The following is a 24,347-nucleotide window of genomic DNA, read 5'->3' as shown; positions in this document are numbered from 1 at the left end:
GGATTCAAAAGGTACAAACTTCCAGTTATAAAGTGAATAAGTCAGGGGGCCAGTCCCGTGCCCAAGTGGTTGGGTTTGCACACTCCACTTCAGCAGCCCAGGGTTTCGCCAGTTCAGATCCTGGGCGCGAACACAGCACCACTCATCAGGCCATGCTGAGGTGGCATCCCACATAGCACAACCAGAGGCACTCACAGCTAGAATATACAACTATGTACTGGGGGGCTTTTGGAAGGAAAAAAAAGAAGATTGGCAACAGTTGTTAGCTCAGGTGCCAATCTGTAAAAAAAATAATAATAATAAAAAACATAAAAATAAACAAGCCATGGGGATGTAAGGTACAGCATAGTGACTATAGTTAATAATACTGTATGGCATGTTTGAAAGTTGCTAAGAGAGTAAATCATAAAAGCCCTCATCAAAAGAAAAAAACTTTTTTTGCATGGTGACGAATGTTAACTAGACTTATTGTGGTGGTAATTTTGCAATATATACAAATATCGAATTATTATGTTGTCCACCTGAAACTAATATTGTTATATGTCAATTATATCTCAATTTAAAAATTCTACATATAACATGATTGTAACTATTTAAAACAAATCTATAGAAATGGGGGGAAGACTAGCAGGAAATACACCCAAGTGCTAACAGAGAATGTGGTACACACTTTTTCCTCCTCTCTTCTATATTTTGAAAAGTTTTATACGGGTAAAAACTTTAATAATGAAAAAAAGCCTCTAATATTTAAAAATGTTTAAAGCAAAACAGATTCCTTCCTTCCCATAGGGTTTCTTCACATCACTTCATGTCCTTAGTAGACGGAGAAATGATACACTAAAGAGTTATTGGCTTTTTTCAGAAACAGACTCATAGATAGAGAAAACAAATTGATGGGTGCCAGAAGATGAGGGGATGGGTAAAATAGGTGAAAGGAACTAAGTACAAACTTCCATTCATAAAATAAATGTCATAGGGATGTAACATACAGCATAAGGAATATGGTCAATAATACCACAATACCTTTATATAGTTACAGATGGTAACTAGACATATTGTGATCATTTCAGAACGTATAAAAATATTGAATCACTATGTTGTATATCTAAAACTAATACAATATTGTATGTCAATTATAGTTCAATAAAAATAAATAAATAGGGGCCAGCCCTGTGGTGCAGCAGTTAAGTTCGCACATTCCGCTTCTCGGTGGCCCGGGGTTCGCCAGTTCAGATCCCGGATGCGGACATGGCACTACTTGGCAAAAAGCCATGCTGTGGTAGGCATCCCACATGTAAAGTAGAGGAAGATGGGCATGGATGTTAGTCCAAAGCCAGTCTTCCTCAGCAAAAAGAGGAGGATTGGCAGCAGTTAGCTCAGGGCTAACCTTCATCAAAAAAAACAAAGAAATAAATAAAATAATAAATAAATAAATAAATAATGATAAAACTAATTGCTGTTAGGATTTATTTCAAAAGGAAAGTGGTAGTATAAGACATGATACTGTGATCATAAGAAGAAAATAACAAATGAACAAAAAGAGTAAAACACAGTTAGGAATCTCTAATTTCTAGGTGGAAATTAATTTACTAATTTTAGCTAATACCAGTTATCAAAAATTTTCATTGACCAGAAAAAGCAGAGTTCTCTTTAAACAGTCAGTGTTATTTTTCCTCAGTTTTAGAATAACTATGGGAATGCTCTAAAATTCTCTACGGCATTTAGTTTTAATAAAATAACTTTTTTAGAAGAGTTATCGGGGTTTTTCATTTAGTTACATATATTTATTGAATGCTATTTAAGTGAGGGCACTGTCCTAGAAATTGGGGATATGAGGTAAACATGAAAAAGCCCTGCCCTCCTGGAACTTACATTCTAGTGGGGGAACACAGCTAATTTAAATAAATAAACAAAAAACACTAGACATTGTGGGGCCAGTCCCATGGCTGAGTGACTAAGTTCACGTGCTCCTCTGCGGTAGCCCAGGGTTTCACTGGTTTGGAACCTGGGCAGGGAAATGGCACCGCTCATCAGGCCACGTAGAGGAGGCGTCCCACATGCCACAACTAGAAGGACCTACAACTAAGATGTACAGCTATGTGCTGGGGGGGTTTGGGGAGATAAAGCAGAAAAAAGAAAAAAAGATTGGCAACAGTTGTTAGCTCAGGTGCCAATCTTTAAAAAAAAAAAAACTAGACATTGATAGTGCTGTGCAGAGAATTAAAATAGGTAATACAATAAATAAGAGCATTTTTAGATTGGGAGATCAGGCAGGGCTCAAAGGACATGAGATTTGAACTGATATCTGAGTGACAAGAATTAGACTTGAAAGATAGATGAGAGAGCCAATGCTAAGACTGAGCAAAAATAAACATGCCCAGCTTGAGGAACTGAAAGAGCCATTGTGTCTGCGGACTACTGGGTAAGGCAGTGGTATGAGGTGAAGACATTGTCCCTTCCTTCAGGAACTTGTGGTGAAATAGAGTTCACTAGTCACACAGACAGTTCCTGTTACTTCTCTTTTGGCATAAACCTTCAGAGGACATCAAATTCATAATATTCTGCAGAGAAGAAAATCAGGACTTTTAAAAATAATTAAATCTCCATTTTTTTGCTATAGGCTACAGTTTCCTCATCTTTAATCAACGGGATTGCATGGCAATGTTAGCCACAGAGAGGAAGCAGATACTAATGCATATTGCATAGGAGCAGCCCATGCTAAGAAATCCAGATTGTTCTCCAAAATCAAGACTTACTTATCCTTCCCAAACTCAAATTTCCCGGGTCCAATTCGAAGTAAATAGCCATTGAGCCAGTCAGGAAAATGTCCTCGGACTCGAGCAGCGACGATCTGTGGAGTCTCCTCCACCGTGGTGAGTAGTGGTGCAATACATGGAAGACCCTCCCTCCTACTGACGATCACTTTTTTCTGATGAGTATTTTCCATGTACTTCTTCAAAACTGTGAAGAGGAAATCAAAAGCACAAACAATTTTACCAATCTCCCATAAACATGCCTGTTTCTCCATAGACAATAATCCTACCTACTGGTAAGGGAAATGGAAACATAACACCAAATACCGTCTCCAAATACCTCTCTCCTTCCTCATTCTCAGACCATCAACTCTTTAGTTCTCCATTTTTGAACCACAATAATCCTTTTTATATTCTTGAAGTACAAATCTGCCTAAGAAGTAACTCAGGACTTTAATTACTACTATTATCGTTTCTCACAGTTGAACAACGCTCATCTTTTCACCAGACTGAATCTACATGCTAACCCTAGATGTGCTAATAGTAAAACTCATTTGTTACAATAAAAAATGGCCACCATTCAATATTATCATAATTACATTGACCTCAGTACTTCAGTACACCAGAACATGATCCCAAAGATAGAGCAATTTGTAAAAATTTAGTAGGAGCTATAATTTAATTTCTTCTATTTTAATGCCATACACATGAACGTACATGGCATTTTCTAGGAGAAGGGTGTCATGAATTAAATTATGCAGTAATACGTGGTTTGAAATTACTTGAAGTTCAAAAGCCACAAGAAGAAAAAAATCATATATAATAACGAGCTAAAATTGTCCCCATTATTTCACACTTATTGAGTGTTCACAAGGCAGTATTGCCTAACACAGAAGGGTGATCAAATATATAATTAATTAGGTACTATAAAATACAGTCCTTTATTTTATTTCATAAAACTTTAACAGTGATATAGAAGTCTAAACTAGAAAAACAAATTAACACATAGGGACACTATTCCTCTGAAGAAGTGAGATTTGTATTCTTTTAGCAAAATATTTTATAATATTAAATCTAATATTCCATTTCTTTCCAATTTTTTCAAAAATTCAGTTTAGAGCACATGGGACCTTCTATTTTCTTATACGTAATGTAGGAGACAGAAAAAATTCCCCTTCTTCCCATCTAGGTTCTTTGGCTGGTCTAACACCTGAGTTGATATAAGGCAAATTAACAAGAGAAAAACAAACTTAATTATGTACATATGGAGCCCTATAAAGATATGAAGACTCAAAGAGCAGCCAGGTAATTGAGGCTTATATAACATTCTGAGCTAAGAAAAGGGATTGGGTTCTGGGAATAAAAAGAGAAGAAAGGTCATTCACAGGAAGGAGAGAGATGTTTGGAAAAGCAAAGTTTGGTCTGTTATGCAGGTAAGTTTCTTAGGTACAAAAGCATCTCTGGTAATAGCTCTCTTCCTAGTACAGATCCCCTTTCCAATTTAAATTTAGGCAGTTGATGGGGAGGTAAAAGAGCTTTCCTGAATTTGCTCAGGTATGATGCCCTTTAGCTCAAAATAATCTTTATGCTAAAGAGACATATTTTGAGGTGGCAAAATCTGCTCCCATTCAGTCCCGCCTCTGAAACTTCAAATAAGAAGTTTCACAATCCAGAAGCTAAGTTGGTAGGTTGCTCCCCATCTCATTGAACCAGTCTCAGTCTTGAGAACAGATCAGTTCAGTTAAAACAGTTATGTCTCATTTCAGGAGGTGGGTGACGCAGGTGGTCTCCCAAAGTAAGGTCTATATTGCATAAGCAAGCAATCAGGTATTTAATAAGAGGCAATTCTATGGAAACAAAAAAAAAGTTAATGATTGGACCAGACTATAAACCCAATCTGAATCTCAAGGACTGCCAGTTGAGAGAAGATAAGATTTCTAGATTTAAGGGTCAAAGCATCTTTTGCAATTTGAATGTCTCTGATGACATCATCAAGTATTTAGGTAAATGTTCCGTGTGGCCCATACAGCAACATGCACAAAGGTCATCCATATGTGAGCTGTTGTGGGAATTTCTCTGAAGTTTATATCAAAGTTGCTCAGGTACAGTTTGCAGGATTCAGGAAAAGGACAGTTATAGTTCTCAATGATTCCAAGTCAATAAGAGTGGGAGAACATTGGAGATGTTAATTTGAAGATTTGTAGCCAGATTATTTGAAGCAATTAAAAGAATTTAGAATGCAGTCCACTTTACAGGTAAATAACAAAACCTCAAAGACAATTAATAGAACTAGAATCTGATATCCACAAGAATGTATTATAGTTTCTACCGAAATAGAATTTTTCTCTCTACAATCACGCCATTTGTACCAACAATAATTATAGTAAAAATAATTTGTTTGCAAAATAAGTCTAGTCATTAAATTTGGCCTAGTTATTTATATAAATGCAGCAAGAACAGTGATTGATCATATAAGCTGTCTTGAATCTGCTTTACTGAAACTTTTCATTGGAAATCTCAGACTTGCCATCAGACTTCACCTGCAATACCTACAGATCTGGATGAATTCCTCTCTTCTCAAGCTCTCCCAAAATATCCTGAGGTTCTTGCACCTACCAAGAAGTGACCATCCTTACTCACCTGGTTAAGACTGCAAGGTACCAGGCTGTTTTTTCCAAAGCACCTTATTGGCTCCATAAAGTCAACCTTAGTTCCTTAAAGCTGTCTGGTCATATCTGATTCTATGCACAGCTCTCTCAAATATGACATTCCAGTCAAAGCATTTGTAATACAACCAATGTTTCCAATTGTGTCTTGTTACAAGGAGAACAGATTCTTATTGAACTTATGCAAAGAAATATATTGTCAAAACGAATGTTCACTAAGTTTCCAAATTCTAGAGGGACCAGGTAGGGAGAAAAAGTAATTGTTTCATCTTTGATTATAAGGGTATAACTTTACCAAATTGCTATAAGTCATAGCTGACTTAAGAGAAAAGAGGAAAAAAGTTTCCTTAAATCTAGAAAAACAAAAAGTAAAGAACCAGCAGTGTTTCAAACAAAAATCCCTCATTAGTTCATTCAGTCCGATGTTGTTAATTCCTGTTCTGCTTGAATTCAGGTTTTACATTAGTTCTGGAAATTCTTACCCAGTTTAGTTTTACAATCTTAAAGTTATTAGAAACCTGTGCTTGCCAGAGTCCTTTCCATGAATCTCCTTGGAAATGAAGCACTTTTGCAGGAACACTTTTGCAAAAGCATCAGAGTGAAACAATAACTGTAAATGACAGAAGACTTTAAAATGGTCATGGTCAAAAATCTTGGGGCTGGCCCCGTGGCCGAGTGGTTAAGTTCGCGCGCTCCGCTGCAGGCGGCCCAGTGTTTCATCGGTTCGAATCCTGGGCGCGGACATGGCACTGCTCGTCAGACCACGCTGAGGCAGCGTCCCACATGCCACAACTAGAGGAACCCACAACGAAGAATACACAACTATGTACCGGGGGGCTTTGGGGAGAAAAAGGAAAAAAAAAAAATAAAATCTTTAAAAAAAAAAAAATCTGATAAGAGTTTACTATAACGCAATTGACAAGAAAATTTGCTTATTTCTGTGACATATACCATTTTAAGAGAATAACCAGAATTATGACTGGTAACATTATAACAAGATATACTAGATAGCTTGGAATTTCATACAATTTCTGGAACATTTATATTAATACAGCCACAAAAAATACAATCTAAAAGTTTAGCATTACCCCTTAGTTGACATTGCTTCCCTACATAATTTAACATATCAAGTAAGCCTAATTATTTTAACCTTTCCCCACCCCATTTTTTTTTAATAAGGAGAGAGAATAAATCTTTTGAGATGTTCCAGGAGCCCTCTGGACAATCCCAAAGTTAGTTCCAGGTCAAAAAGACTTCATTTAGAATTTGATTTGGTTGGTGAAGTTTGTGAAAAGTATCAAAATATTTGGACACTTGACTAAATAGGATCACAGATCATTATGAAACAGTACTTAATTATCTATTTGACTGAAGTGATAGTAAAAGATTTCAAAGGCAAATGCAGAAGGTTGCATAGTTGTGAGCAAAACTTAGCTCTTTTAATATTAGGAAGATTCAGTTTTCTTAAATAATCAAAGACCTAATGATAAAGATACGGGAAATTATTTTGACAAAACACATAATTTTTGCTTTCTAGGCAGATTACTTAAAAGGTAAAGAAAAGCCTTTCACGATCTCTTATCAGTAGCAGACCAACAATCCAAGAAAACTTTGTCCTTTACAGATGAAAGAAAATCAAGTTTTAGTTTTACATAAGTACTCTACTGATTTTAAAGCTTAACTGTATAGCCCTTATAATAAATTCATTCAATTTTAGCCAACTTGACCACACAATGTAAGATTCTCTCTCTCTCTCTTTCTCTCTTCACAATTTTCTATTTAATTTGTCGTTTATTCTCTCTTTTCCTGTTTTGAAGTAACCAGTTTTACTTTGGGACAAATTAACTTTCTTTTCCCTTAAAAAAAATGCATCTTCATATCTCATACTTTTTCTCACCAAAAAGCACATCCTGTTTCCCTTGTATACAGAGTTTTTTCCCCTTATTTTTCTAGTAATTTTAATTATATATATTAATTAGAATTCTTAACCTATAGAAACTTTAATTTCTAGTGAAAACTAAGAAGCAAGCAATTGTGAACTATTACACTAGCATTCTTCAGATTGGCAAACTTATGAATACATTTCCTAATTTCTAAAAACATACGCCCTTTTTAAAATAGCACAGTCCTTCAAGGTGGTATGAGACATATTTGCTAACAGACCCAAATTTATCTTTAATTTTTCTGTGATAGGAAGCCAAAAGTAGATCAATTCATTCAGTAATTAATGCTTCATTATTTTCTCTTCTTTGGAAATGATTTAGATATTCAATGATCTTCCAGCATTTAACTTAGCAAAACTCTAAAGTCTTTAGTCACCAAAAAGATTTGGGTAAACTATTTAAGTAGAGATACCATAAAATATATCTATTGTCTAAAGCTCACCCAAAAACTCTTATCTCATTTACATCAATCTATTCATTTGGTGCTAACAATTATGTTTAGGCTACCCACAAAAATTTCATGAGAAATTAGACAAAGTCAGCCATCATTCTAAGTTATTTTTTTCTTGCTGACAAATTTCAGAACAGAGATAACACGAATTTATTTGATTAATAAACCCAGGTAGAATAAAAGTTGCATGTCTACATTATATTCAATGTTGATAACTCTAAAGACATATCTATTTTAATTAAACCAACAAACTTAAACTAGCTTTCAGACCAAATATTTTTCCAGATCACCTAAGAAAGCACTGGGGTTAGTTGTGAGCAAAACTTAGCTCTTGTTATATTTCTGAGAATTTTAGGAATACTTAATTCATATAAGCACTTGTTGGTTTTTAAGCCAATTAAATAGAGCTCTTTTACAAATTAATTTTAGCAATATTAGAAAAAATTAGAAAAATACCATACAACACATATATACAGACACAGAGACCTTATAGATACTAAAATTTTAGCCATGAGTCAGGGACGAGAATACAAAACTCACTAGTTTATAAAAGAACAGTTGAATCCAAATTTTCTTTTGACAATTGGAATAAGTTAAGTTTACCTGCTTAGATGGCTAAAGCTTTTTATCAATATTTGTAGGAAGGACATTTAAGATTTTTCATTAGCCCAATTTCCAAATAGCTCCTTTTTACTCCTTCTGATGAGAAACTTCTCCCTAAAGTTTCATTTCATTTCAAAGAATGGCTATGTCTTAGAGTAGACAGAGGCAGAAAATCTACATCACAAAAGCACAGAGAAATTATCTGTTTTCTCCAAGATGGAGTTTTGGGGGCATATTTGCTTATTACCAGAGGCCTATAGTAATTACTATTTAAATTTTTCCTTCTTTGTTTTTAAGTGCAGGACAATTGTACTTCCAGGGTCCTGATTTTTTTTTTTTACAATATCTGAAAATATCTGAAGGCAAATGGGAAGGGGTGTAAACGGACTTTGAATTGCTCTCAGAGATATGCTTTTTCTCTAAAGATTTAAGTTGCAAATCAAGATCTATTGATTTTAACTCCTTTTTTCTCTTGTATTCCTTCAAGCTATCTTCAAAGAACTGAGTAGCTGCTTCCAATATAATGCTTAGAGGTTGACTAGCCCATTAAACCACACTATTTTGAATATATCTTTTTATATCAGGGAGAAAATTTTCTCCTAAGGTGGAAATTAAAAGACTTCTATGTTCTGGAGCTTCAGGGTTTAGTACAGTATGCCTTTGAAAAGTCTATATAAAGTGTTCAATAAAGGCCTTCGCAGGCCAGCCCAGTAGTGCAGCGGTTAAGTGCACACATTCTGCTTTGGCAGCCTGGGGTTCACCAGTTCAGATCCCAGGTGTGGACATGGCACCACTCAGCAAGCCATGCTGTGGCAGGCATCCCACATATAAAGTAGAGGAAGATGGGCATGGATGTTAGCTCAGGGCCAGTCTTCCTCAGCAAAAAGAGGAGAATTGACAGTAGTTAGCTCAGGGCTAATCTTCCTCAAAAAAAAGAAAAAAAGTCCTTTGGATGCTCTCCTTGTTTCTGAATGCACAATTTAACTTAGACCAATTCACCTTAGTCGGGAAAGCCTCTACTATTGCTCCTATCAGCCCCTGAATATCAGCCTTCAGCTGAGCCATTTCCTGGTCATTTGTAGGAGGACCTGGGAAAAATTCTGGCTATCTGTTTCCTCTGTGAGAGGTGTTTTCCCCATTTGGCTTGTATGATAACTATAGTATAATCATGGGTAGGAAGAACGCCTTTTAACAGCCAATCTAGGTCCCTGAAAACGGGGCTGTGAATGGCTACTAATCTTTCCAATTCCTCTCTAAACTCGGTAGGATCTTCCGAAAGTGGAGGTAAAAGGGCTTTACAATTTAGAAGACCTGCTGCTGTCCAGGGGAACATGAATTCATTCCAGTCGGGATCCAGGGGTCCTACATCCTCAAAGGATACCGCATAGGAAGGCCTGAAGCTGGCAGAGCCTCATTACAGAGCCCTGAAAGTAGGAGGAATTGTAAAGATGGCAAAGTGAGCCGTACCACCTGTCTTGGGGGCTTCTGCTAAATTCACTTCCTGGCTTTTAATATCTACATGAGTAACCTGTATACCCCAGGTCTGGAGATCAGCCTGGAGTGCTTGTTGTAAATCCTGGAAAGAAAGGAAAGTCAAAATAGGCAGCTTGGTGTTTAAGGGATTTTCTGGGGAAGTTGGAGTCGTCTTGGGATCTAAGGAAATTTGCTGACGTGATGGAGCTGGATTTTGAGGGGTGTTTAGATCAGGGGCCCAGAGATCCAAAAGATCTTCTGGAGGGTCAGGGACAAAGAGTTGGGGATAAAACGGGTGTATAAGAAAGTGGAGAAGGGGAATTTACATTAGATGTGGAATTTAATTTTTGTTGTAAGTCCAATTTCTGTTCTTTTACCTTATTAAGGGAGTCCTTAAAGCCAGCTGTTATATTCCTTTGTATCCACTTTTAAACTTGGTCTTTCCATAGGTACCAATAAGACAATTTTTTAGGATAAGAGCTCTCTAAAAAAAAATTTTTTCTGTTAAATATAGGCAATTCAAAGGATCCATCATTTGGCCATTGGCAAATAGTCACTTATAGTAATCTCAATAGCAATGGAAACCAATAGGCCTTTTTATGGCTTAGCATGGATGCAAGAGGCTTTCCAAACAAGAGTGCAAAAGATGCAGCTCTCACAGCATCCAGAAAGTTCACTCCCAGAGTTAGCCTAAGAAAGCAAAGACCTTCATTGACACAGGTGGTAACGTAACCGCAGGCCCTCCAGGACCAGTTCAACTGACCCCATCTTATCGACAGAGTAATTAAGAGTTGTCCTGCAAGAGCTAAGACCTTTTGTCTAGTTCAGGCCAGTTGAGACCACCAACCCATCAACTGGGCCTGCACAAATGCTCAACAAGTGACCTTTTTGACATCAAGGAGCTAAAAACTCCACTCTCAGATCATGGTAATGCCGCCATTTTGTGAACACGCGTCCTTAGAAGAGGCGTGAAGCTTGACTTCGTTTGTGCAGATCATCACTTACCTCACTTCTCTTTACCTTCAATCATTCATCTCCACACTTCGGACTGCCCTGGCCTTTATCCCATAAATTGCGCCCCAAGCCCCTATCTCTTTGCAGATAGATCTCGCAAAATAAAGCTACATTTCTTTTCCCACAAGCTGATGCCATAATAATTGGTGTTTTTTTATGCACATTGCGCAAGAGAATCCCAATTTTGAACAGTAAGAATGGTGTAGTGCAAATGGTGTCTCCAGTTTCCCACAAGAACGTGAGATGCCTCCAATCACAGACCCACTATTTGGTGACATTGGGCAAGAGCTACCGGAAGAGAACTTTTCCAGCACCAACAAGACAATGAAGATTGAGAGGACAAAGACCCCTTATGGATCAGGGCCCCTTATGACAATCAGCCCCAAGAGTTTGCACAGTCAGACAAAGGGAATGCTGCTTATTGACCCACAGCCTATTTGGCTATCCGCCAGACGCACACCACCACACGAATCCTCCAGTTGGCAGAGACTAGAGAGAATATTCTCACTGTTCATAAATCCAACCTCTCAGGACATAGAACAAGATGATAGAGACAAAAGAAAATAATGACCATCTCTGGAAGGAAAGGGATCAGTAGAAAATAAAAGTACTCCTTACAAATTTTTACCACAGTCTCGATACTCATGAAACTAGTTAATACAAGTATTTTTTCCTGCTAATCTAAATTTAGAAAAAGAAAAGGACTCTTACCACTCTCGATTCCAACAAACTCTGTAGGCAGAGATCTGAGAGACTGACATGGTAAGAATTCTTACCTTCTGCTGGCTTTTGTCAGAGGTCCCAGGATCTCTCAGCTACAGTAGCCTTGGAGCGAGCAGTATCCAGCCAGTGAAAGTCCCTTTGTAGTTGCCAACTGTAGGAGGGGAAAAATTTTCCCTTCTTCCCTTATAGGTTCTTTGGCTAGTCTAATAACTAAATAGATGTAAGACAGATTAACAGGAGAAAAACAAGTTTAATTATGAACACATGAGAGCCTCATAAAGATATGAAGACTCAAAGGGCAGCCAGGTAATTGAGACTTATATAATATCCTAAGCAAAGAAAAGGGGCAGGGATCTGGGAAAGAAAGGTCACTCACAGGAAAGCAGAGGAGATGTTTAGAAAACAAAGGTTGCTCTGTTATGCAGATAAGTTTCTTAAGATAAAAGACATCTCTAGTAACAGCTCTCTTCCTAGTACAGGCCCCCTTTCCAATGCAAATTTAGGCAACTGAGGAGTGAGAGGTAAAAGAGCTTTCCTGAATCTGCTGGGGTTTGATTGCCTTTAGCTCAAAATAATCCTCATGCTAAAGAGACATATTTTGGGGTGGCAAAACCTGCTGCCCTTCAGTAACAATTCAAGTCAAACCTAACTATTTCCTGATTTCCCAAATAAAATTCACTTTCAGTCTGCATGCCCTTCCCACTAATCTATCCCTAAGGAAATTCTACCTATTGTTCAAAGTCTATTCCTTTAAGAGGCAGCATATTGTAATATATTTAAGAGCGTGGGCCCAGGCTCTGCCTGGCTTCAGAATGCTTAGGTTCAAATCTTGGCCTGCCATTTTCCAAATAAATAGCCTTGAGCAAAACAATTAACCTCTCTATGCTCTGTTTCCTTTTTCTAAGATGGGGATGATAATAACTCTTATTGCTCCTAAAGCTGCAAACAATAACTGAGTTAGGTTATGAAAAGTTCTTACAACATAGGAAATACTCAAAAAATGACAGATATTATTATTTATATAACTTTTAATGATCAATCCAACAAGATGTAATATCTTTTTTCTTTGAATTATTTATTCATTCAGCAAAGTGGTAGGCACTGCTGAGGGATAAAAACTATTAGAACCCTAATGTAAAGGAACTTACTGCCTGGTAAACAGACATACGAATGGATCATTTTTACTGTAATCACTGTTTTGTTTGAGCATTGTTTCTCAAGGTATGGTCTGAGGACTACTTGGAACACTCATACCTGGTGTTACTGCTAAAACGTAGATTCATGGACTCTAGTCTGGACCTAATAAATCAGAATCTCTGAGGTATGGTAAGCAGGTATTCTTAGGCATATTAAAATTTGAGAACTACCATATTTGAGGTATGAAGAGGATGCTTTGAAAACTAAGAGGAGAAGACCCTTGGATATCTTTCTACTTTCATGAATATGCTTATTTATCTTACTCTCCTCTTAAATAAAATAAATTCCCTGAGGCTAGGTATTTTACTCCTCTTACTTAAATAGAATTAAACTGAATAAACTGATTGGTCATTTGTCTGAATAGAGATTCATGAATTTACAACATTTGACATTTTAGAAAATACTCAGACGTCTATATATTCTCTACTCCATAGCATGCTACCGGCTGTTTACTACGTACTCTTCAAATTTTCTGTAATACTTCATATTGTGGTCAACAACTCCTTAAACCCTTTTCTGTTCTTGGCTTCCAAGACATTGCACTTTTCTAACTTTCCTGTTCCCTCTTTGTTTGCTTTATGCCAGCTTCACTACCTGTTAGCTGAAAACCTTGGGTAAGTTACTAATCACTCTGAGCCTCAGGTTTTTCAAGGATAAAATGGGAATAATGGAGACAAAAGGAGGATAATACTTCCCATTCATGTCTATCGTCATAACTAAATATAATTATAGTAGATAATTTCCAAATGTTAATTCCCTTTATTAGCTCCTCTTGCCCTTATCACCTCATGAATGTGTTCCTAAGGTCTGATGTTGGACTTTTACTCTTTAATTTCAGCACTTTCTCTCGGTAATCTTATCTAGTCTCAATTTCACCAAGTACTTCTTGCAAGTGACTCCCCGTATGTCAAGAGAGAATTTTTCATTTTCCCCCTTCCAAATTAATCTTGCCACCTGCTACATCACCTAGTTTCAAAATCTCTGTGGGTCTTGAATTCACCTTCTTGACTTTCCCCTCACATTCACTAAGTTGTTAAGTTCTGCTGACTATATCCACGCAGGGCCAGGAAAAGGATGCTGAGGGGATGATATCGGATAGCCAGTACAAATTACTAGGGCTCAGAAGTTTGCAAGGGTGTCTGGGGGCAAATCTTTTATAGGGAGTTTTATCAGTCTATCCCTCCCAGGCAGTGTCCCCAAATTTTCCCTCTGGCCCAAACCTGTTCTCATCAACACTGAGCCTTCAAATTCTCTTGCCTATCAGTCACTTCCTTTCTACTGTCCTGATAAAGGCCCTTACAACCTCGTAGATGGATATTATCACAGCCTCTTAATTTGAAAGAGAAACTAGACAGAAAGCTGTCTTCTATGCCAGAGCTTTCTAATTGGTGGGCTTCTTGATCCCCTTAGCCCTTGGGATGGCCAGAGGCCCCAAGCCAATCTCATCCAGCTCTAAGCAGCTCATCCAGGCTCCAGATCCCATCTAATTTACTCCAATGTGAGATAAAAATATTATCATTTTCTATGTGTGCTACAATGTGAAAAAGGTTGGGAAGCACTACTACTAAATTAATCTTCCTAAGTATTGATCTGATGGTATCATATATTCCTGCATAAAATCTTCACAAATGACTACTCACTGTCTACCAAGTAATTCTAAACTGCTTGGCTAGGCACTGTACAGTCTCACACCAACCTATCTGTCCAGTTCTGCCTCTCACTAATGCTGTCCTCTCCAGTCAAACTGAACCACTCTCCATTCTCTTCTCCTCATCATAATTGTACCCTTCTCTTCACCTAGGATATTTTCCATCTCCTGCAGGAGAAATTCACTTACCTTACCCATCCTTCAAGATCCAGCGCCATGTCACCTGCTTCATAAACACAACATTCCCATTTCCTACAGCAAGAACTGATTCTCTTAGTCTGAACTCACACAGCCTGTTTTAGCTTTCTTATGGCACTTATCTTATTCTGTCTTGTGCATTAAAGATGAACATACTTTATAACCTCTGCTACCAGTATTCCTTGAGTACAAGGTCTTGGATCTGCTCCCACCCCAGTACCTAACTCACTGCCTTTCATACTGCAAGTACTAAATTATTGAATTAAACAATTTTAAAGTTGAGGCCAGCCCCATAGCCAAGTGGTTAAAGTTCAGGCACTCCACTTCAGCCGCCCAAGGTTTTGCCAGTTCGGATCCTGGGCACGGACCTAGCACCACTCATCAATCCATGCTGAGGCAGCATCCCACATAGCAGAGCCAGAAGGACCTACAACTAGAATATACAACTATGTACTGGGAGGCTTTGGGCAGAAAAAGGAAGGGAAAAATTTTTTAAAAGATTGGCAAAAGATGTTAGCTCAGGTGCCAAACTTAAAAAAAAAAAATTTAAAGCTTATAGTATATATCAGTATGATTTCTGATAACTCTGTATCAGCCAATTTAGAAAAATAAAATCATGTATCGATAGTAGCTATAATAAAAAGCTACAGAAAAATAAACAGAAGTTTTAATGCAGTACCCTAGAATGCAAATAGAAGAACCAAACATTTACATTAGAACATGTAGCAGCGATTTCCAATTGATAAAGATCTAAAGAGTGATCGGTTGCAGATAAAAAAGAATTGCTAAACCCTGAATCCTGCCTCTATATGTTGTGTAAAATACACAAACGGAAAGGCTGTTTCCCTGACAACAAGTAAACAAATCCCACCTCTTTAATTCCCAGCTCTGTGGCGTTGCTGTATGCATCCGCTCCACACAGAGTGGAAAACTTCAGAAGCCCCCAGTATTCTTCAGGAAAGAGGCACAGAATTCTAAGTTCAGGCTGGTAGGAAGAGGAAGAGGAAGGGGAAAACCTCTTACCTGGAATCCAGCGCACTCTCACAGAAAGGAGACCCATTGTAATGGGAGAAAGATTGCTGACAAAATGGAGATAGATTTGAAAAACCATGTTTGCGGTGACTTTAGCAGCAGCAGCTCCCGTGATTTCCAAATCCTCCTACTCACTGGCAGTGAGCTGAAACATGCACTTCCTGGGCTGTCCCTGGCTCACTGACAGAACAGGAGGGAATGGGAGGAAGCGGGAGCTGGTGGAGAGGCGGGGTTTCAAAATTCCCACAATCTCTCTCTCATTTCCATGACAAGTATCCCAACAACCTGTCTATAAGTAGCTGTCTGAAATATTAAAATTGGACTACCAATAGTGGTCTTCCTTCCTAAACTTTCCTCTTTCAAATCTGTCCTCACACTACAATTAAGTCAGTTGATCCACAGGATCAATTTCATTATGCCGCCCCTCTCTGAAAGATTCAGATCTCCACTTTCCTTACAGAATAAAGTCCAAATTTAGTCTGTCAACAAAGGACTCTACAACATGGCCACAACCTACATTTCATCCTTTGTCTCTTTGCCTTTCTAGTACTTTCATCCATCCTTTTATTTTATTTTCATTTAATTTACAAAACATTTTCTGACAATCTAATGTGAATAAGTCCCTGTGAAGGTATGCCCTTAAAAAAGTTCTAACCAAATATTTTATTAATTTAACATTTTTGAGCACAAATGTATCAAATAACTGTGCTACAAATTGAGAATATCAAGAAACAAAATTCAGTCCCTGCTTTCTACTAGTTTAGATGATACGCTATACCCCTGTGTGAATCCTCAGCCCAGTAAAATGACTGCTGAACATACCAAGTGTTTCGTTCTTCTGTGCCTTTGAACAAAATTTTCCCTGCCTGAAATATCCTCCATCTTTCCTTTTCAAAAACCTATTTCAACATCTACCTCTCTGACCCCCTTGCCAAAGGCCTTCTAGTAACTCCCACTAGGAGGAGTTACTAGCAACGCCACAGAGATACTTCTAACACTTACACGTCATGTCTTCCTAGCAAAGACAGGTAAGTATATTTCAAGAAAGGGATGGTTAAAACTATCAGAAGGGAGAACAGAGAGTATCTTACACTATTCTGTATTCCCTACAATGTCTTGCAGAGTATGATGTACAAAGATATTAGATATGTATTTTGATTTGTAATCAGTGAAAAATATAAACTTGTGAAATTTCATTGAAATGAAAGAGTGATATCAGATGTATAAATTAAAGGGCAATGTTATTCCTGCAATAGTCTACCTCCAGTTGTGAGATAATTATTCTTGTTTATGTGGATGGTACCAAAGACATCAAAATTTGATAAAAATAAGCCTTAATTAGGCTCTGAGGAACTTTTACTCTCAGAGGTAGCTGTTCGGACCAGTAAACACATTGTGACTATAAACCAGTTCCCTATTTTAATCAGACAAATGAAATGATCCAATCAATTCTCTAAACCTGCAGAGGGAAGGACCAGATGCTGAACAACGGTGACACCAACAAGCTATAACAAGTATACTATGAAACCCACTCTGAAGCAATCTGTTAGCCTCATTTTCACATTGATAATAATCGCTCAGAAAAAAACAACTCAAGAACATTTTTTTAATGATCATGGGCCAGTAGTCATCGTTGTATTCAGAACATTAAAGAACTCTATAACATAACAGACTAACTCAAAATCCAGGTGACATGTCATATCAACTCAAATAGAGTCTTCTGGTTGTATTTAGTATTTAAAAAATCCCATTTCTAATAGTTACTTCATTGACCTCCAAACTATCCCATGCCATGAGCATATCCCTCTACAAACCTAGTAATTTTTTCCACTGAATGATTAATATTTTTAGTAATATTATTTTACTTTACTATTTTTAATCCTTTCTTGAATGAATATTTATGTTACATGGTATATATGCCTTAAAATAATAAATTGATGAAATGAGATTTTATTTTAACATTTAGAAGGCAGCAAGGCAAACATGCTGTCCACCTGAGGAATACCAAATTCCCTGTGGCACTGTTTGTAAATATGTCCAAACCTGTTATGCTTATATCAGCAAAATATACATATTATAGACTGAATTATCTATATGATTGAAAAATGGGTGCTGTCATTTTTTTAAGTCTGATTAATATAGTTATTATATCTAATTACATAACATATTGAAGGTTTGCAATAAAAGCACAGCAATAACTTTCATTGAAGTGAGAATTTTTTTTAGTTTGATGAGTATTAGAGATCCTCTAGTCCAAATTCAATTTCTGAATTATATTAGGATTGAGATGATCCACCAAGGTCACCTTGTTGTTTAGTCAATCTCTTCACTTCTGGATTACTAGTCTTTATCCGCTACCACACAGCTGCTAAAGCTTCTAAATATAATTCATTAACTGCACCATTAATATTGTTGATTGTAAAAAAGCCAACTCATACAAGGTTCTGGTTAGTAATCTCTGGTTTTTATTTTACCACTTTTACCACAAGAAAATAATTTTAAACCAAGAATTTTTATTAGCCATGTACAATAATAGTGAAAATAATCAAATGGTAACGTTAAATAGCAATAGCACAGTTATATTTTATTACATATTGAGAAATTGGACAAATTACTTTTGGGTTTCAATTTTTTTATACTATTGACCATGAAAAACATTTTAAAACTATCTCCAAAGCTATCTATCTATTTAAACAAAATATTCTAAAAGAAAAAGTGCAATATTGTTAAACATTATCAAATTAACCCGAGTTCTCTTTTTGAAGTTTAAGAAAGGCCAGGAGGTTTAAGAAAAAAAAGAAAGAAAATAATTCATATATAAGTTAAATAATTTACACTTTTATAAAATATGCCAAGTATTTGACCCTCAAAAGAAAAGCTACATACTTCATATTAATGTCCAGATTAAAGTCCCTTTTAACTCTAGAAAAGAAATTCAAGGAGTTTCCCCTTATGTTTAAGGTACACATTTTCCTTTAACAACTAGAGAGTTTTCAGAGCATAAATGTCATTCTCTCATTACAACAATAATGGGCTTAAATTCTCAGCTTATTTTAAGTACACAACTTTATCTGTGCAGTGTGTTTGCAATCATTGTAAACCTTTGTCTAAGGAGCTCTCTTTTTTGTATTAGAAAGTTTTCAATAGTATTGGCTTCTTTGAAGAGTCCATCTATCTCGTCAATATAAGATGCATCTACTGCTGCTCTCTCACTAATGGGGAAAAAATTGTAAGTTAAACTAAATAGTTTTAACATCTAGACACACTACCATAGTGATGTTCTTTATTATTCCAAATTTGTTAGCTATTTCATTTAAATGGCTTTGAACATCAGAAAGCCTCGTTAATTTACAAACACTCTTCACTAAAAGTTAAATTAGTCCCACAAATATTTTTATCAAGTCTCCTAACACAGCAAAATGTGTATCTTATACATTATAATTCTAATATTAAACTATATACATTATTTTAACAGCCACACAAACCATTATTCAAATACAGTGACTGTCCAGTAGTTTAAAAAAATACCTTATAAAACACAATCTCAGGCCAATTAAATATTTAAATTCAGCCTTCAAATGTATATAGAAAATAGTTAAGTACTTCATAAATATAAATATTTATTTTATCTTTAATATCACTCTATCATTATCATTAGCTTTACCAAATGGTATTTGTCTCAAAGAGGTTTTTTCACAAAATTTTAAATGTTGTATCATCATATTAGAGATCAAAATATATCCAGCCTAGCATTAGCTCTGGTAGTAGCAAAACAAAGGATGGTTATAGGGAAGTTTGGGGTTATCTTTTGAAAATAACCAACTAATCTATCACAAGAAACTGAGGTAGAATAAAAAATTCCAAAATTATAATTACTGGACAGGTTTTGCAGCAACTGAACTAAACTTCCCACTATGGAGCTTCCAGCAGAAAACTTCTACAGTCATGCACTGCATAACAGTGTTTCAGTGAACAGTGGACCACATATACAATGGCGATCCCGTAAGATTAGTACCATAAGGCCTAGCTGTATAGTAGACCATACCATCTAGGTTTGTGTAAATGCACTCTAGGACGTTCACACAATGACAAAATCGCCTAATGATGTATTTCTCAGAACATACTCTTCTCATTAAACAATGCATGACTGTATTTCTAAGAGAAAGACTAAAGAGAATTATAAGTACTTGCCTTAAGATCTTTGCATATGTAGACAACATTAGATTAATTTCCTTGCTCATATCTGTTCAAAAAAAAAATCACTGGGTAAGTTAAAAACTGTAAGAAACCTTCTGTATCAGAAAATCAATGTATAGAAATATAAGCATTTTATACATCACCATTCAAATCTTTCTCCAGGGCTTCATCTTTATAAAATAGTCCAGAGCTTTCAGAGAAAGAGGAATCTGATTTTCCAAGAGAGGAAAGTTGTGGACTATCTGGCATTTGAGACTATTAGAAGAAAGTAAAAAAACAGGTAAACAGTCAACAAGATCTTTAGAACATATACATTCTCTCAAAAAAGAAAAAAGCAAATAAAATGTCTTTCAGAAAAAAAGCAAGTATGCTAGAAATTATATGCTCTTGTGTCCTAAATACTCATTTGAAATTTTATCATTCAGGAAACTTTCAGACCCAACAAGCAGCTTGTTCAACATACTAAATTTTATTTTCGTTTTACCTTAGACCTTGAATATGTTATTAATCCCTGATAAAGAAGTTTCCTGTTTCTTGAACCAGCAGATGTTTCCAGAGCAAAACTTTGATTTTAACAATAGCCAAATGTTGCAAAATTTTACAAGATAACATAACCTTTAAGGGAGCAAATAAATAATGTTCCAAATGCAAACAGATCAATTGATGGGGGTCGCAGTGAAGGAGAGCAGGATACAGTGGTCTCTTTAAAAATATCAGCAACTACAGTACCTAGGTATTCTACTTATTATAGCAAAATAACTATTTAAAGCTCTATGTATCATAAAGGTGTGAACCCACTTCTGTCTCTAGATCACAAATTACCACAAAGAAATCTCCCCACAGTTTCTTGAAGGCCTGCACTTGGTGAAAATACAGCTGGAGTCAACACAGTTCCTGCTGGGACAATCCCAGCTCTGGGAATATGAAAACATTAAATTCCATTTACCAATATAACTTCGTTACATGGAAGAAATTTGAGAAGCATATAAAATAAAATAGAAGGCTCCGGGAGCATACAGATTACCTCCAACTCTCTTGTTCTCTTGCAATTTCTGGCATCAGGTTTTACAAGGTGACTTGCCATCATATTCCGGAGGCAAGAGCTGCAAAGTTTAGAGCAATGCCAAATTTAAGTACAAAATCGATGCTAGAGCTCTCCTGAATCCTTCCTTCTCCTTCCATTCCTACTGCCACTGTGAATTTAGGCTCTCCTTCTCTGTCACTTACCTAAACTACTCAATTTCTCCCTTCCCTATTTCATCTGCCAACTGCTGTTTGGGCAATCTTTCCAAAACTCTGATTCCCATATTCCCTTAACCTTTCATAACTCTGACTATTGCATTCTTTAAACTCAGAAACCTTCCCTTGGCTACTGATCGCTCCAGAATAAGTTCAAACTGCATGGTATGGCGGCCAAAGTCCTACATCACCTGGGGCCAACCCACTTCTCCCATGATTTTCACGTACTCCCTCTAGATACAGTCAGCCAAACTAGCAGTTTCTTTGGCACTTCCGCCTTGTTTCAGGGTTCATTTAAGATCCTTCTACCTTCATAAATTCTTAATGTTGACCTAGATCTTAAAGTTCATCTAATTCAATTTCATTTTTTACAGAGGTGAAAACAGGTGCAGAGATAGGTGACCAAGATCAAACAAGTAAAACAAGCCAGACTAGAACCAAAATCTCTTCTAGTCTGAGATCGTTTCCACTGTCCTATCTTACCTTCCTGTAGCATCGAACTTTACTTTTAAATCACTTTCCCACAAATTCTGAAGCCAATTTCCCTAGGAGTCTGAAAGATTAAGTTTAAACTTAAAGCCAAAATGCTGAAACCTAGGATGATATAGTCTCTACAGCTTAAGAGATGAGGAGCCCTGTCTACACTCAAGTTACTGTGCTTGTTTTTTGAGAAACTATGCTGACCTGGCTAATTGTAATGAATCTGATTAGTCATACATAATAATCATATATGTCAGATAGCAATCACAAATAATAAAGATGTTTGTTTCGTAAATTCTGTACAGCGCTTCTACATTCCTGTCAGCTTTCTAATATACACACTTAAGCGCTACGATAAAAACGTGGAAAAATGCACAGTAGTGCTCACTTTCCCTCGGGAAGTTCAAAACTGCTTCAGAGAAGCCAACACGAGAGTCGTTCTCTTCCCTCTTCCCCTTTCTGTTTTTTCCTTTTACATCTCTTATCTCCTCTCTCATAGTCCTATTTCCACAAAAATAAATTTCCTGTCACAGCTTAGGGCCTCAGCCGGATCCAGGCCTGGTCAAGAGGCTGGGCCTCGTCATGTGACAAACACGATTCACAGCCACTTCCCCCCGCTATGCAATCTCAGGCGTCGGGAACTTAGTCATTACCAAGAAGTACCCCTTTGCCTTATGCAACTTTTTCTCCCAGACTTCTCTTTCTTCTCAAGGCCACCTGGGCCCCTGAGGCCATTTCACCTTTTTTCTCACTTCCGCCCCCCTCTCCTTCCTCCCCACTAGAGACCCCGAGAAGAAGCTTCTATCCTCTTGCTGCCTTATTTCACACCCTCACGGGCGCTCATCCCTCCAGCCCACCCCAAGATGGGTCTGGTACCAAGCGCCTGGACCTTCCTCGCCAGCGACAGCGCGGAAATGGAGAGATCACAGGGTGCGAATGCGCAGATGGTGCGGGCGGCCGCGAGGCACGGCGTTCCCAGCGGTCAGCGCGCCAGTCACGTGACCCCGCGCGAGGCCTCTGGGAGCTTGGCGTGGGGCGTCCAGCTGCCGCGGAAAGGCAGCTTTGTATCTTCCGCTCTTTCTCTCGCCTTAGAATCTCTGTCAAACAAAAAGTCTTCCTCTGACTCCCGGCCTGTTTGTGGAAGAAGGGAAAAAGCTGATGCAGGTCTCTCAAGAAAGAACAAGGAAGCCTCGCCACAGCAAGGCAGGGGTGTGGCCCCGCCTCTTGGAATCTCAGTAAAGGAACGCAAAATAGTACACCCACCGCCACTTTTCAAGTACAAGTTCCGTCCTATGCCAGGTGCTTGGTTTGAAGGAAGAGTTTCTACCGACATTCCCGCGGCCTGCAAGCGAAAGTTCTAGATCCAGAGACTACGTTCCTTCAGTTCTTTTTGTTTGATGCAAGCAGACTTCTGGAGTCACACCCTTTTAGAAAAGTTCCTACTTGATGTGTCACTAAGTGTAGTGGACTTAATTGGCAGCTCTCAAAAAATACTTTGCAACACGCATGGCTCGCATCCTTGAAGCTCAGCCTCCTCGCGTGTTTTAATGTGGTGACTTTGACCTGCCGGTTCAAAGATAGACGTTCTAAACTAAAGCCTAGTTAGTAGATGTAGAAGAAAGCAAGCATATCACCTCATAAAGCAAAGGTCACTAACACCCCCCATAAATTCCAGGTACATGATCTTACACCTTAGCAAATTATATTTAACATGTTTTTCCTTTTTGGTTTATTTAAATGTTTGTTGTCATAAAGACTTGTAAGTTTTGTGTGTGTGTGTTTATCTGTTGGCCGTTTGTGAAGAAGCTGATTGTTTTAAGTAAGTTCCTAGGAAACAAGTACTCTGTTTAACTTAATAAAACTAGGCCAGATGATTATGGTGCAGTCATTAAAGGATCCCAATTACTGTCCGAGGATGATGCCAATCTGTGTTGAAATTTTCCTTATCTGTGGTAAAATGAAGGAAAAAGGAAGGAGTTTTTCATAAACCCAATGTATTTACTTTAAAGGGTTGTCCTTTATACTATGTCCTTTCTAATTTTTTGGTGTTAAAGTGTCCTTTCCTGCAATAGAAATCTAAAGATTTTTAAATTTTTAATGTCCTTATTTGGTAAAATATAAAGTTGTCCCCTCAGTGTCTCTCTCCTCTTCATTCTAATCATTATTTTTGTTATTATTCTTAATGGTCTGTTAAATCCAAAAGTCTGGGAAATACTGATCTAATTCTTCTTCCAGCCTTCACGTTGTATAACAGCTAAACAGTCATGTAGTTCTTAAAATATTTCCAGGGAAAATGATTTCATCTAATAAATAACTGTTAACATCAAATTAAGAGAAACCATGGTCATTTTATTTTATTTTTAAAGTCTTATCTTCTGTTTATAAGCTAAATAAGAGAAAGTGAGAGGGTGTGGAGGGTTATGGTTATCTAGTGCTTTAAAAATTCAAAGGGCTGTCACCATCCCATGTAATCTTCGCAAAAATCTCTATGGATGGGGCTGGCTCGGCCAAGTGGTTTGGTGGCCCAGGGTTTCACTGGTTCGCATCCTGGGAGCAGACATGGCCCCGCTCATCAGGCCATGCTGAGGCAGCGTCCTGGGTGCCACAACTAGAAGGACCCACAACTAAAAATATACAACTATGTACTGGGGGGCTTTAGGGAGAAAAAGGAAAAATAAGATCTTTAAAAAAAAAAAAATCCTGTGGTGTAGGCAGGACTTGGAGACCCAA

At 37.3% G+C, this 24,347-nt stretch overlaps 2 protein-coding genes across 8 annotated transcripts in view; both read right to left on the bottom strand.

The window, feature by feature from the left end:
- The window catches only part of BCO2 (beta-carotene oxygenase 2), a 48,176-nt gene extending 31,931 nt beyond the window's left edge, over positions 1–16,245 (bottom strand). Inside the window, exons 1-3 of one of the 3 annotated variants that reach the window (XM_008542058.2) lie at positions 15,693–16,245; positions 11,680–11,836; positions 2,757–2,961 (exon numbers count right to left, since the gene is read on the bottom strand). In XM_008542058.2, the coding sequence (XP_008540280.1) occupies positions 2,757–2,947 (191 nt within the window). In that variant the 5' untranslated portion in view covers positions 2,948–2,961; positions 11,680–11,836; positions 15,693–16,245. The remainder of the gene's footprint in view (positions 1–2,756; positions 2,962–11,679; positions 11,837–15,692) is intronic. The other 2 variants (XM_008542060.2, XM_008542056.2) reach the window with 2 other exon arrangements.
- A 1,898-nt stretch (positions 16,246–18,143) lies between these two features.
- Positions 18,144–23,228, bottom strand: TEX12 (testis expressed 12). Of its 5 annotated transcripts, none has more exons than XM_008542062.2 (6): positions 22,881–23,228; positions 22,494–22,748; positions 20,923–21,001; positions 20,042–20,153; positions 19,893–19,944; positions 18,144–18,913 (listed from the first exon to the last, which is right to left on the bottom strand). In XM_008542062.2, the coding sequence occupies exons 3-6, from the start codon at positions 20,983–20,985 to the stop codon at positions 18,769–18,771; spliced, it is 372 nt and encodes a 123-aa protein (XP_008540284.2). In that variant the 5' UTR covers positions 20,986–21,001; positions 22,494–22,748; positions 22,881–23,228; the 3' UTR covers positions 18,144–18,768. The 5 variants fall into 5 exon arrangements, with proteins under 5 accessions (XP_008540284.2, XP_008540286.2, XP_070480975.1 ...); XM_008542064.2 differs by having other exon boundaries at positions 22,507–22,748; positions 22,881–23,180; XM_070624874.1 differs by having other exon boundaries at positions 18,144–18,909; positions 19,889–19,944; positions 22,881–23,030.
- Between the last annotated feature and the right edge of the window lie 1,119 nt (positions 23,229–24,347).

Source organism: Equus przewalskii, chromosome 6 (genome assembly GCF_037783145.1).
Source record: "Equus przewalskii isolate Varuska chromosome 6, EquPr2, whole genome shotgun sequence".
NCBI lineage: Eukaryota > Metazoa > Chordata > Mammalia > Perissodactyla > Equidae > Equus > Equus przewalskii.
The sequence above is the reverse complement of the archived record's forward strand: the minus strand, read 5'-3'. Positions and strand labels throughout refer to the sequence as shown.